At 38.5% G+C, this 13,585-nt stretch overlaps 3 protein-coding genes across 5 annotated transcripts in view; 2 read left to right on the forward strand and 1 right to left on the reverse strand.

The window, feature by feature from the left end:
* LOC108143200 (nascent polypeptide-associated complex subunit alpha, muscle-specific form) overlaps positions 1-13,585 on the forward strand; it is a 130,015-nt gene that overhangs the window by 4,847 nt on the left and 111,583 nt on the right. The gene's annotated exons all lie outside the window — the stretch shown is intronic.
* LOC108143130 (trypsin-1) lies at positions 6,511-8,689 on the forward strand. The gene is made up of 3 exons (XM_017267370.1): positions 6,511-6,911; positions 7,572-8,140; positions 8,516-8,689. Exons 1-3 carry the CDS (start codon positions 6,539-6,541, stop codon positions 8,687-8,689), a joined length of 1,116 nt encoding a protein of 371 aa, XP_017122859.1. The 5' UTR covers positions 6,511-6,538.
* LOC108143202 lies at positions 10,905-11,594 on the reverse strand. The gene has a single exon (XM_017267459.2). It carries the CDS (start codon positions 11,555-11,557, stop codon positions 11,039-11,041), a length of 519 nt encoding a protein of 172 aa, XP_017122948.2. The 5' UTR covers positions 11,558-11,594; the 3' UTR covers positions 10,905-11,038.

Raw genomic sequence — 13,585 nt, forward strand, 5'->3', positions numbered from 1 at the left:
ACCCCAGTTTTCTTATCTTTTTTTCTAAAAAAATTTATTTAAACTTTGGCTTATTGTTAAGAATTTAGATATTTCAAATCATTCAGTTTTTTAGTTTTTTTTTCTTCAAAATCAAAATAATATTCAAGGAAAGTGGTTCTTGAGCCAGAAGTGAATACATTAAAACACACATTTTCTATTCCTTCCAATTGAATGTTGGTACTGTCTGTATGAATTAACATTCAAACAATTTTTAAATATCTTAAAAAAGGCCTAAAATATTTCTTTGAGTGGATTTAGTACGCCCAGATCATGACTTTGAAAAATGTGTGACTTTGGAGTGAGATGACACCGTGTAAATAGCCGACGGTGAGGAAGAAACTAAACCGAAACTACTGAATAACAAGTGAAGAACAATCAGACGCGAGGCGGTAGAAAACTGCCCAAGTAGCTGGAACACAGGTCAATGAACTCCCGGGCGGACGCTTCAAATATATTTTACACCAAGGCATTAACAAAAGCTAGTTCCCCCACTCCACTCCACGCTCTTCTTACCAACGTCATGATAGAGCGGTATTTAGTTGACCAGTTTTTTTGTGAATGGCTTTTATTTATCTTGGCCTGGAATTGCCATAAAGTTATGTTTAAGGTTTTAAGCATCATAAAACTTGCTAATATGGGTTATTTTGGACTTTTATTTCGCTGGCTTTCAATATTTCTTCGGTTATGTCACATGATTATGAGCCACATAAGGGTATGAATTGGAAACATGAGCCAGTTTGATATTAGTATTAGCTTTAAAATATATATCAAAAGAACGATTTAAGTTGTAGTTTTGATATGTTCATTTCTAGAAAATTTCTAAGATGTTTCAGAGAATCAATCGAAGTTTTTAAATCGATCTACCCTTTTTTCACAATATTTTTAATATATAAACTGTTTTGATTTTTAGGTTATAAAATGGTCATACTTCTTTTTTACGTATTACTTAATTTTAAATAAGAGGATGCTATTTAACCATTTTTTGCAGGCATAAGCTTTGAGAAATATACGGTTTCTGTTGTGTATTTTCTATTAGATTCTATTCCGTTTTGCTGTACTTCTTTAAAGATCGACATTATTGAGCATTCCCGAGCAAATTGCGTTATAATTGATAACACTCTGTGAAATTAGCAGCGACAAGTCCGGAAAGTGAACCGCTTCCAATAACTGTAACAGACCTCGGACTCGGACGCACCATCGTTGCTCGTCCCCGATTTGCCGCAATCTCGTTCACTTGCTGACCCACTCTGCACCACCAGCGATGGAGCATCCACTCGAGATCGAGCCACTGAGCCACTGAGCCATCGAGCCGAGTGCCAAGTGCCAAGTGACGAGTGCGGGACCGGTGGCATCAGACAATGGTTAATCGTCCAGCGTTCTCATTGCGATGGCCGGCAATTTCCGCACCTACTTAGCCGCCCCGCATGTCGTCTAACCGTAAATCCCTATTGACCCCCATTTCGCAACCGTACTGCCTGACCACACACATCCTCTTGCGTTTCGCAGAGGGCTGATTTGTAACTTGATCAATGTGGCAATTGCTTCCTCTCCTTCCAAGCCACTTGGCCTTTTCATTAGCTTCAATTTCAATTTGCTTTTGCTATTTGCAATTTGCGCACCAAACTCTGTTTCGTTTCTGTTTCTATTTTCCAGCCATTTTTGCCACGGCTCGGGCCGAGAAAAAACTTGTTTATGGCTCCTACAAGAATGTGGAAAGCAAGAAAACGAAACGAAACGAAACGAAAAAAAGAAATATACAAAACTGGGTTAAAATTGTTAGACAACCTGAAGTTGCAGTTGCCGTTTCTGAAATATTGCATAGGTATGGGGTCTGCTATCGAGTCTGGTCTCTAGGCAATGGCCTCGCCAATCTGCAAACTCCAAACCCCTTGAAGTGTGTTCGGATTGCAGCAGGCACACATCGAGTGCTAAATAGAATGTATTGGCATGTTTGCTGGATATGGGAAGATACCCACTAAGACCGGTGCACTTAAAACGAATGTAAAAATCATAAATTGTTGTATATTGAGAGTGTTGAAATGAGGTCCTTCAAAACAAATAACTGATGGCTTAACTAAATTAATCTAAAAATTATATAAAAAAAAATGTACAAATGGCAACGATTTAAAAGTAATTATTTTCAAATACTCTTTGTTCTGGAAAAAAAGTTAATTTGCTTCTTATTCTCAAGTTTATAAGGTAATATTACCAAGAACTAACTTAAAAAAATTCTTTAAAATTTTTTTTAATAATTTGATGACTAGTATGCTAAAGCACAACATTTTTTTATAGGTTATAAACAATGTATATTTGTCATTTTTTAAGGACCAACGAATAGGTAACGGTTATCAAAAATTAATATTTAACTGTATTACATGTTGCCACTTATTCAAAAGTATTTATAACGAATTAATGATTTAAAAAGTTATTTAATAAGAAAAAAAATCTAAAGTATGAATTTTTTGTTTATAAAGAGTTGAGATTTCGATTATAACCTTATGGCAAACATGCACCCTAAGCCTTCAACTGCTGAAACATTATCCCTTAAAATGTGGCTCTGCATTTTGGGCTCGTTTGCATTAACTTTTGTGTTTGTTTCGGTGCCACTGCACTTGCGCAAAGCCCCCAAGCTCTGAAGCCCTACAACAGTTAACCGAAACTCGTCTTGGGTATGGTCAGTAATGAAATAAAGCCGAACTGAGCCAAGCCAAAGCAAGCCAAGTAAGCCAAGTGAGCCAAGTGAGCCAACTATTGGCGGCTACTTAGTATGCCCGGGCCGAGTTCGACACTCACTCTCAGAAGGCTGAAAAGGTGCAACAAAACGCAACGCTCGGTTTCAATTGGGTTGTTGTTGGCTTATTAATTACCTCACCGCACAATTGCGTGGCACATACAATACAAACACCCACCAGAAGGATGGGGATCGGGGGCCTTTTGCCGCTTTTGTAGAACCCACAAAAGGCGTTGGACGGTGGCGGGTAATACGAGTAACGACTTTTTTGTGGCCCGTAAATGGAGCCCGGCTGATGAAGTCAACAGCCCCAACCAGTTTGAAGTTTAATTTAGCATTATCTCTCGCTACTTACTTTATATTTTATTCAAATAGTATTTTGATTGGCTGCGTGGCTTTCCATAAACAAATGAAGAGCCCGAGAAAATTGAGAGTGACTTTGTCCATTTGCAAACTCGTTTTTGCATACTTCTCTGCCGTTTGCTGTTGGTTACTTTCAAATGTCAAACGAAGTTGAAGGTGGTCCACAATGATATTTGATTTTTTCCTATCCTACTCGCATTTTATATGATTTATTTTGAGTCATGTTGAAAACGAACAAGGCGCCTTGAGAAAACAAAAGACTTGAGCAAAAAACTTGTTTATGCCATTTTTATAGAAATTCAATTCTATAGTAGATATGGGAAATTAAGTGCCCACATTTCTTATTACTCATATGTTATGTGCTTAACATAAATTAATTCTGTAAATTAAGACACAAATGAATTTAACGCAAATGACTGAAACCAAAAACTGGTTTTAGCACTTAAAATTACGACTATTTATTAAACATTAATTTCTCAAACTGAGATACAAGTATGTTTTCAACAAAATATCGCTGAAGAAGAAAAATCATAAAGATAGAGGCACATTTAAATTAATAGAGGATACACAGTGAAAACTACGCAACATGTTCCCCACAACCCAGACAAAATGCATATTAAAAACACATTAAAATTGTCTGCATTAACCATTTATCATACCTTCACTTGCAATTCAATTACATTCAATTCACGATGCGCAGAAAATCCGCAGATGGCAAACAATTCCAAAAGCGATTCCAAAAAGTCATAAGCAAAATCGTGGCCGGCTCGGGTGAAACTTAATGAAGCCTGAGAAAGTTGCACAAGGCTCAGGTGACAATCATTAAAATAAAGCAACAAATGGTTGGCTAACTAACAAAATACAATAACCACAAACCAACTGAAAAAAATGCGATAATTGCTAACAAATTTGTACGACAAGCGCATGCCAAACATGCAACATACAAAAGCCACAACGCATTTGAAGAGTGGCTGTCTGGCTGAGGACTAGCTAATTGAAATTTAATTTATTTTTGGTCAGGTTTTAAGAACGCTTTAAGCCACGACTTATATTGCCGCCTTTCCACCTGAACTTCTGGTTTTAGCTCAGTTGGCTTGCTGCATCTTCTCGACTTTTGCAAATGACCCAGTTTATTGCAAGTGGAACGCTCTGACCAACAACTGCAATACGGCAACAGCTCTTGACCATAAAAAGCCAGGCGTAGATCTCTAGACAGCTCAAAGAGAAATAAAATCGGAGAGGTTCAGTTAAGTTGTTAGTTATAAATTAATATCGAAGCCTTAACACCCTTGAACATAAACGTTTTAAGTTGAACAGGAAAAGTTTCTGTGATATTGAGAATGGGTCCTCAACTATCCTATCTTAATAAATAAAGACCGAATGTATTGTAGTATGATTTATTGTTATAAACTTTTGCTGATTAAGTGTACTGACAAATATAGCTTTTTATTGACTAGTTAGCGATTTAAATTATCGTTTATTATAAATGTATACTAAAATAAAATAATAAACTTATTTCAAAGTTTTAAGCTCACCTTGACATACTATTTTTTTGCATAAAATGCATACAAACTCCACTGAATTGTCTATAAAATTTAACATTTAACAGCACTGTCAGTTGGTCACAAAAAACTGGTGTTAATTGTAGTTGTATTATCTTGTTGGCAAATTATTAATGATTTTGGAATTATAATTTGTTAGATTTGCTCTGAGTGTCTGGGTAAGACAAAACTCCACTTCACTCAATGAGGCACCTACTTTAGGCCTTTCTCAATGAAAGGCCCACAATGAAAGGCGACTCAAAGTCAAGTCAAGTTTCGTTCTGAGTGGAAGAGAGTTGCAAAGAGCCCCAAAAAGAGAGAAACTCGTTTCGTTCGGGATGCTGGATTGGCGTGGAAGAACTTTCTTCTCATTGATTCTAGCGGCCTGCATATAAATAAATAAATTAAAGAGACTTTCTTTCTGGCGCAGTGTGCGTGAGTCTGTGTCTGTGGCTGAGGTTGTGGCTGTGGCTTTGGTGTCATCATCTATTCAATCTTCCAAGCTAACGCCTCACTTCGTCGGCTGACCCAAATACTTGGACGCTCTTTCACCGGGGTCAGATCCCAAGTCGCAGTCGAAGTCTGGCCCTGGTTTCGTGCACCTTGTGACATTATTATACCTGGAGCTGTGGGTTGGGGTCTTTGGCTTGGCTGTTGGTTCATCAAGCGGACAGATTATAAACATCAACCCATTTACAAGTATTTCCAGTCCTCGGGCTCGACTCTTCGATTATACGCATCTTTATCGGCATCTTCATTAGTTTGACCCAATTTACTTGGGAGTTCTTTTTACTTTCTATTTTCTCTCGAACGGCTTAAGAATATTCCGTGTTGTGGGACGAACGTTTTTTATGGACCGCTTGTTAAGCTTTTGATTTGGGGAAGTCAATTTACTTTCATTTGAGGAAATCTTTTTCGGGTTTTTTCGTGTTAATATAATATGTATGGGCGTTTTCCGAAGCCACTTCCGTTGAAATGTTATGTGGAAAAAAAAACTTTTTATATAATTATTAAAATGGGCTCATGCCTTTTATATATTAGTTTTGGGAATTAAAAGGTAAATTATAAAATTAATTCGATTTAATGCTAACCACCTCGAAATTTCAACTTATTCAATTCTTTTCTCATCGAATATACCGATTGAACAAACAGAATTAACCTTTATTAACCCCAAAACCAAATGTGGTCAGCAACTTTTGATGGCTTGTAATTACGATGTGATCAGAAAAGTACGTTTTCCACATATGCGGTTTAACCTTCAATATTCTCATCAACCTTTAGCTGTATTCGAGTTCCTTTCTGGGTCGCAAAAAGATTGGCAATTTCTCTGGGCCGTAAAATTAATTTATGGGTCAAAACGTAAACCAGACCAAGAGTTATTAATCCCATAAGCGCGATATCAATCCAGAAATTTGAGTGCCCTATTAGATTTATAGCCCACCGAAGCGGGGTTTTATTTCGATTTTGGGTGAAAAGAAAGCGGATTTGATCATTTAAATAAAGGTTTGATAAAGACAAAACACGGAATCACTTTGCAGACATCAAAGTTCTGCGATTCTGCGATGTTAAAATGCTAAAACGATATTTGCCAGATTTATTGACAAATGGGTTCAGTTCGCTTTTGTGAAACTAGGTCAAGTGATGATAAAGGGCTTTCCGCTGAAGATTTGGAATATGCAAAGAAATTTTGGCTGATAAAATAGTTTGATGGACAGTTTAAGAGCGTCATTAAGCTGTTAACGTTTCGCGTGCATATACATGTGTATTTAAATATTAAGATGGATCTGTTGAGCGTGCTGGCCTATAAGAACCGTTAAATGGCCAAGGCACCGCATCAGTTTGCGTTTGCTCAGCGATTGGTTCGGTTCGATTCGCCGGGAATATGAAACTTAATCCGCCAGCATTTCTGTTCCTCCTTGCTCTCATTTCGATTTGCGATCGGAGTTGGGCCGTCTATAATTATAAGCCACCTTCCCGCGGTTATTTCTATCCGAAGCCAGCGCGATTGCCACCTCTGCCAGTCAATGGCACTACGACTACGAATGCGACTTCGACTTCGACTTCCAATTCCGGTCCACCGCCCGGAGTGCAGGCGGACTACATTGATGATCTGATTGAGGGCCATAAGCAGCAAATCTTATCGAATGTTTTGGGCGTGGCCAGCGAAACTCCTTCGGATCCGGCCTCCTCCCCGATTTCCCCCCTCGAGGGCGGTGGTGCCAAGGCGTTTCGTGTTAATCGCTGCGCCAGCTGCAGTGAGTTGGGAAAATTGTAGTGCCAATCCAAACCAGCCGGGGAACGAAACGATCCCGGCTAATCTGCGACTAATAATTGGAAATTTGAATCGGCTATTGTACGCCTATATAATGCGTTTATTATATTCAAACGTGTTTGGTGAAACGGCCTGTGAACATAGCCAACGACTTCATTTCATTAGTTTTTCGTGTAACCGAATTGAACGAGTCAATAAAACGGTTTGTTAATATGCATTAAAAAATGTGAAGCAATAAAATAACACCTTAAAGTTATGTAGGCTAAAAATAATGATAGCAAAAGCCACACTTAACATAAAGATACAATTTTTGCATCATTTTAATCACTTGGATGTTGGATATTAATTGCATAGGAAGACTTTAAACTGAGTATACAAACGTAACTAATTTAAATAAATTTTGTAGAAAAATTTGTTTATTTGCTGAAGGAAAATTCCTATTCTAAACATTTTAATAATAACTTTTATGTGTGAATATTATTATCATTTTACCAAAGCACGTTCGAATATTTTAAAAGTTAATAATTCTGGTGTAAAATCCTCCGATTGCCCCACGTTTTCGATTCCTGGCTGAGACAGTTTTTCCGCCAAAGACCACCCAGATTATAGATCCCATCGAATTCCAATTCCAATCCGTTTGCAGCCTGCGGCGTTCCCAATGTGAATCGCATTGTGGGCGGCACCCAAGTGCGGACGAATAAATATCCATGGATTGCGCAGATCATTCGCGGAACCTTCCTGTTCTGCGGTGGAACCTTGATCAACGATCGCTATGTCCTGACCGCCGCCCACTGCGTCCACGGCATGGACATGAGGGGCGTGTCCGTGCGGCTGCTGCAGCTGGACAGGAGCTCCACCCACCTGGGGGTCACCCGGTCGGTGGCCTTCGCCCATGCCCACGTGGGCTATGACCCCGTGAGCCTGGTCCACGACATAGCCCTACTGCGCCTGGACCAGCCGATCCCGCTGGTGGACACGATGCGACCCGCCTGTCTGCCCAGCAACTGGCTGCAGAACTTCGACTTCCAGAAGGCCATCGTGGCCGGATGGGGTCTCAGCCAGGAGGGCGGCTCCACTTCCAGTGTCCTGCAGGAGGTGGTGGTGCCCATCATCACCAATGCCCAGTGCCGAGCCACCTCGTACCGGTCCATGATCGTGGACACCATGCTCTGTGCGGGCTATGTCCAAACCGGAGGTCGGGATGCCTGTCAGGTGGGTTTCAAAGCGGTTAAATCGGTTCAAGTTGGAAAATCGTCCTTAAAAGTTGATATTTTCTATCGTGGCAGTGATTTTAATTCAAAAGTCTTTCAAATTTTTAACTTAATTAATAGTGAATTATAACCGTTACTCGTTGAAAAAAAGGGTATTTTGTATTCCTTGAAAAGTATGTATCAAGTAGAAGGAAGCATTAAGGCCATTTATCCTAAAATTATGACATGTTTTCCTTAATTCAAGGAATCTAGTTTTCTGAGCGTATTGATAGCAAATAATATAAATTGTATTTTAAATTAAGGACGAATTTCTGGCACAATCTGAATTTTTTGACTGAGTGTAAAAATATCAACGCCTTTTGTTTAAAATCTTTAGGGTGACAGTGGTGGTCCATTGATCGTCAGGGATCGTATTTTCCGATTGGCTGGCGTTGTGTCATTTGGCTATGGATGTGCCAAGCCCGATGCTCCTGGTGTCTATACTCGAGTCTCTCGGTACTTGGAGTGGATTGCAGTTAACACAAGGGACTCTTGCTACTGTAATAATTAATTTAGAATTATTTGAAAACTTTCTGAAAATTATTTATGTATTTATTTTTTCCCAATAAATGTTAAAGAATTTAAAGAATTTGTTTATGTACAAATTCTAAATTTTCGGATTTTGGTTTTCAAAACTATTTAAGTTGTTTTTTTACTTACATTTTTCCTAGTTCTGCAGGTTGTAAAATTGGCCATATTGCCATAAAACATAAATGAATTAATGGTTAATTAAACACAATGATTTACTACTTTTGGCGTAAACAAAATTGGTCAATGAAAAAAATTGTTCTCTTAAGGTTCTTTACAAAATATTTTCAACGGGTAATAAACTTTTTCGTTGCTGCGACGACCCACGACCATATAAAAATCCAGTTCTCTAGCTTGATCGCGGAGTTGTGTTTATTTATTTTTTTCTGGGGGAACTGGACCGTATTGGACCCACGCAACTCCCGCAATCGACAGCTGGTTTTACTTTCTTAATGCACAAGAAATACAAATTGTACAAATATTTTGTGGAAACAGGTTATGGAAACCCTAGCAGTGGCCTTTCACTTTTTGCCTCTCGAGAGTGTTTGCAGAAATCAATAAAAGTCGAAGTCAGAGTTGAAGTTTGCCGATCTGAAATCGAAGCCAAGGACGTTTTACGCCGACTTCGCCTGACACATTGTTATCACTTGTCAAGGCCCCACAGCCGCCCTTCGTTTCACGTTTCGCGTTTCGCGGGTTGACAAAACTTTTATCTTTATCCCTTTTGGCCAGGCCAGGCCGACTTGTGTCCGACAGTTGTTTAATGGATTTTCAAGTTATTTCTGGTATTTTGTTGTAGTTGCCGCTGCATGTCGCAGAAGTACAGCAAACAAAGATATCTCGGCGGAAAGAAACTCGTTTGTGGCTAGGGGCCAAAGAAAATGCCGCATAATTGCCGCCGCCACGACTCCGCAAAAAGGGGGCGGGGCACCCAGAAGGGGCTGCCTGGCCACCGAATCGACAATGTTGTCAATGCCGTCTGCTCTGGCATTTGATTTTATTTTTAACTAGACTATAATTGATGCCAGGCACTGCAAGGGTTATCGAGAAAGACGTTTGTGGAGGTGGCAGAGGGGAAATTTGTGTGGAGTTCAGGGAACAGTGTAATTTATCTTAATTAAAACGCGACATCAGAAAGAGTTGTGTAGTGATATTCATGAACTAATACAACTGCTCAGGTAATTTACATAGACAAACCTTTAGTTCGGAAATGGCATTCTTTTTCCATATTGTCAACAATACGAATCGTTAGCCGAATAATAGCTAATAAAATATTAACTTAAGAGGGACAGTTTGCTGTAACTGATAGTGAAATTAAGATTTTGATTGGAACTTTTATTTACCTTGCAGAGGGAGTTATAAGTTCAGTCAAAAGCTTTCAATCCAGTGAAGGAATATATATATTACAATATATGTATCTCTCAGCTATACAGTTACCTAAATGACATTCTCTCAAAAGTTTTATTTCTATTGCAGGTAGTATTTAAGTGGGATCGGGGCGGATGGGACGACTATATCCTATAGCTAAATTATATATTGCTCTTTGCAGAGCAACGGCCGAACAGCGGCAGAGCGCGGCAGAGGACTTCATAACCCTACAACTTCTAATATATAAGCTCGATTTTAAAAATGTTTGTGTCTTTTGACAGGTATGTCCGAAATACACACACAGATTCACGATTTGTGGGAGTAAAACTGGCTCCGTTTTAAAATAAACTTAAACTGCATAGGAACTACTAGAATCTGAGTACCAAGTCCCAAATCTTTTATAGTTTCTGAGATCTCGACGTTCATATAGACAAACAGACAGACATGGCTAGATCGACTCGGCTATTGATCCTGATCAAAAATATATATATTATGATAGCTGCCATAGGAACGGTTGAAAAATGTAGAGGAAAATATGAATAGCTTCGTTGTTCATAAAAATCGAGGTATCCAAATATAGACATTTTATAAAATATTTAATTTTTGTATAGCTGCAATGATATGCAAGTTTCGGCTTGCCGAAATAACACATTTTTATGCTTGTTATTTGTTTTAAAGTTAAGCAAAATATAGTTAATTCAAAACAAAAAATACATTGTATATTATTATATTATTTAATTACAATATTACTCAATCAAGGTAACAATAAAAAAATTCAACTCCATTTAACAGTTTTGCCTGTGAAGATACATATTTCTTAAATGTCAGTATAGCCGGTTATATAGAAATTCTTAAAAAGTTGTTATGTTATATTATAATACTACTATGCTATTTAAGAGCATTACTTTTAACTTCGCATTTTGGTTGGCTGCCTTCAATCTAAAATCATCTGTGACGATTATCTTCAATCAAGGGCCGATTGCAGCATCTTAATGGAGGTGATCGTCGATTGGAGTTCCTTTCGAATGTTCGCACATTCTGCAACCAGATCCAGGCAGTGGTACCAATGCCGGCTCGCTAATCGTAAGCTTTCAGGCACCAGACTTCCGAAGATACTTGTTAGGGGCCGGAAATATCCAAGGATCGGTTCAACTGGATGTCGCGAGATCTTCAAAGCGCTGCCCCAGTTTTTCGATACCTCGATAACACGTGTGAGTGCCTTGTAGGATCGTCCTCTAGGCAATTGGACCTCCGCAGAAGTTCGTTCAGAGCCCTGGAGCAATCTCGTCCTGGCCAGGAACAATCGAGCTCTACATGACTGCTTGTTGAGCTGCAAATGCAATAGCTCCTCGTCCTCCATAAGGTGAAACATCTGCAGATGGAGGTCATCTAAGAGACATCTGATCTCCCTGTCGGATGATCTTGCTCTCGACTCACGCTTCTCAGCCATCGATTCATCGGAAGGCACTTCGTTGTGGCTCATGATTGGGTTTTTATTTTTCGGGCTGGGTAAACCTTTTCAACCGAATTAAAAACTTCCTAATATAAAGCTTTGAAATTCGTCTGATTTGTATAGACATTGTGACAAAAATATGGAAGCAAAGCCAACGTGTTTTTAAAAAGAAAGAAATCAATACATAATAAGATGCAAATTATTAGAATGTTCAGCTTAGCTGATTTAGAAAATATTTTCATTTTTGAATAATCTATTTTAAATATTCATGGAGGCTAAGGAAAAAGTAGGTTTTAAAACAATCTTTATTACATTGATTCAATTGCAAGGTAATTACTTAGATCATAATTAGATAAGCTTATAAATTTGTCTCTGGACGTGTCTTACTAAGCATCTTTTTAGATAAGTTTCCCAGATAAAATGAACTAGTTCCCACTTACTCCACTTGAAACCAACTTGCTTGCCTTCAAATTTCTTGTATTTTTTTGTGGGTTTTGATGAATTTATCAGATTTGTTATTCTGCCTTGGGATGAAGAGGTCTTTGGAAGGGGAAGCGTCGCACCGCACGCTTCGCTGGCTAATTTAACATAATTCTCACATAAATCGCAGGCGAGTTGGGTAGAGAAATTTTCACGCCTCGCTTAACGCATTTGGCTCGCATAGCAAAAATTCACTTCTTGGCTTATTTGCCTTATTTTCTTGGCTTTTTGTTTGCCCAATACCCGCCAGTTTTGCCATATTTTTAATATAGCAAAAACAAATGTCCAAAATTGTACGAGATACACGTTTTCGCTGCATCAACGCGGCACTTTGCTGGCAAACCGCAAAACATTTTAATAAATTGCCAGTTATTAGTTTCTTGCGGAGCGGTAGGAAAAAGTGCAATTAAAATGCATTCGAAATGGGGCAGAGTGGTGAGGTGGAAAGGGGGACAAAGGAAGTTCCGCAGCAAAGAAATTAGCATAAGCATTGACTTTTTTCCAACGGGGAAGGTGGGGGCAAAAAAAACTGTTGCGCTAGTTTCCCATAATTTACCCCAACGAAGATAATGAGCAAGAAAGAGCAGCCAGGGGGGATGGTCTGGAAAACCGGGGGGAAAACCAATGGGCGGGAAACTGCGGTCAGTCGCATAGCAAATGGGTGTGAAGCTCTACTGAAAACTGGGAAAGGGGGGGCCTCTACTGCCTTCATTGTTCATCGCGGCACTTGGTTTTTGTTGCTATTATAATGGCCACCGCTTGCAATTTGCATAAATGTTTTTAATTAAATGCATTTAAAGCATATTTTTCAAACACAGCGGGCAAATTTGTTAATGAAATCGAATGAGGGGGAAATAGGAAGTGCCTTAAAGTTAGCTTATTATACTTAATATGGGAACTCGAAAGGGAAACTAGCGGTAGCAAAATAGTTGCTTTGCGAGGGGCTGCCCGATAATAAATTTAAAATGCTACTCCTAATGCGATCATTAACTTATGAGCTTTGTTCAACAAAACTGAGTTATATACTTTAAAGTGATTTTTAATTAAAATATAATAAAATATAAAAAAGAAAGCAAATGAAAAGGTTAACTGGCTTTATCTACAACTAAATTTCAAACAGTATCACATTGCTTAAAACAAAAAGTTGTTTTAAGTGTTAAATTTAAAATAGGTTATGCTATTATAAAAACACTGGTTTATAAAACGGTATTAAACAATTTAATTATTGGGCTGAACGCTTTTCATTACTTTAACGGATCCCTTTAGCAAGTGCTTAAACATGCTCGTCTCGTAACCAAATTTAAACATGCTCATTTCGTTACCAAATCCATACATTAGCTCTAAAGTTATATAATAGTAACAAAAAACCTTAATCAAGTGCCAACCCACTTATCACTCCCTTGTCACTGGAAACTAGTCGCATCCGAACTAACCATAAAATCAAGACAAAGACGGAGGCGATTAACTTGTTTCACGAACTTTCAAAATGCAACACCAAAAGAAATGAAAAGAAAACCAAAAGATCCCACAACAAACTTGCCAAAAACTCGACTCAACCTCAGTTATTTCCTTCCTCTG

The sequence above is a fragment of the Drosophila elegans genome, unplaced genomic scaffold, assembly GCF_018152505.1.
Source record: "Drosophila elegans isolate 14027-0461.03 unplaced genomic scaffold, ASM1815250v1 contig_208, whole genome shotgun sequence".
Lineage (NCBI taxonomy): Eukaryota > Metazoa > Arthropoda > Insecta > Diptera > Drosophilidae > Drosophila > Drosophila elegans.

Coding starts and splice junctions, on each gene's coding strand:
- LOC108143130 (XM_017267370.1), top strand. CDS start 6,539: ATGAAACTTAATCCGCCAGCATTTCTGTTCCTCCTTGCTCTCATTTCG. Junction 6,912..7,571: donor TAATCGCTGCGCCAGCTGCA/GTGAGTTGGGAA, acceptor ATCCGTTTGCAG/CCTGCGGCGTTCCCAATGTG. Junction 8,141..8,515: donor GAGGTCGGGATGCCTGTCAG/GTGGGTTTCAAA, acceptor TAAAATCTTTAG/GGTGACAGTGGTGGTCCATT.
- LOC108143202 (XM_017267459.2), bottom strand. CDS start 11,557: ATGAGCCACAACGAAGTGCCTTCCGATGAATCGATGGCTGAGAAGCGT.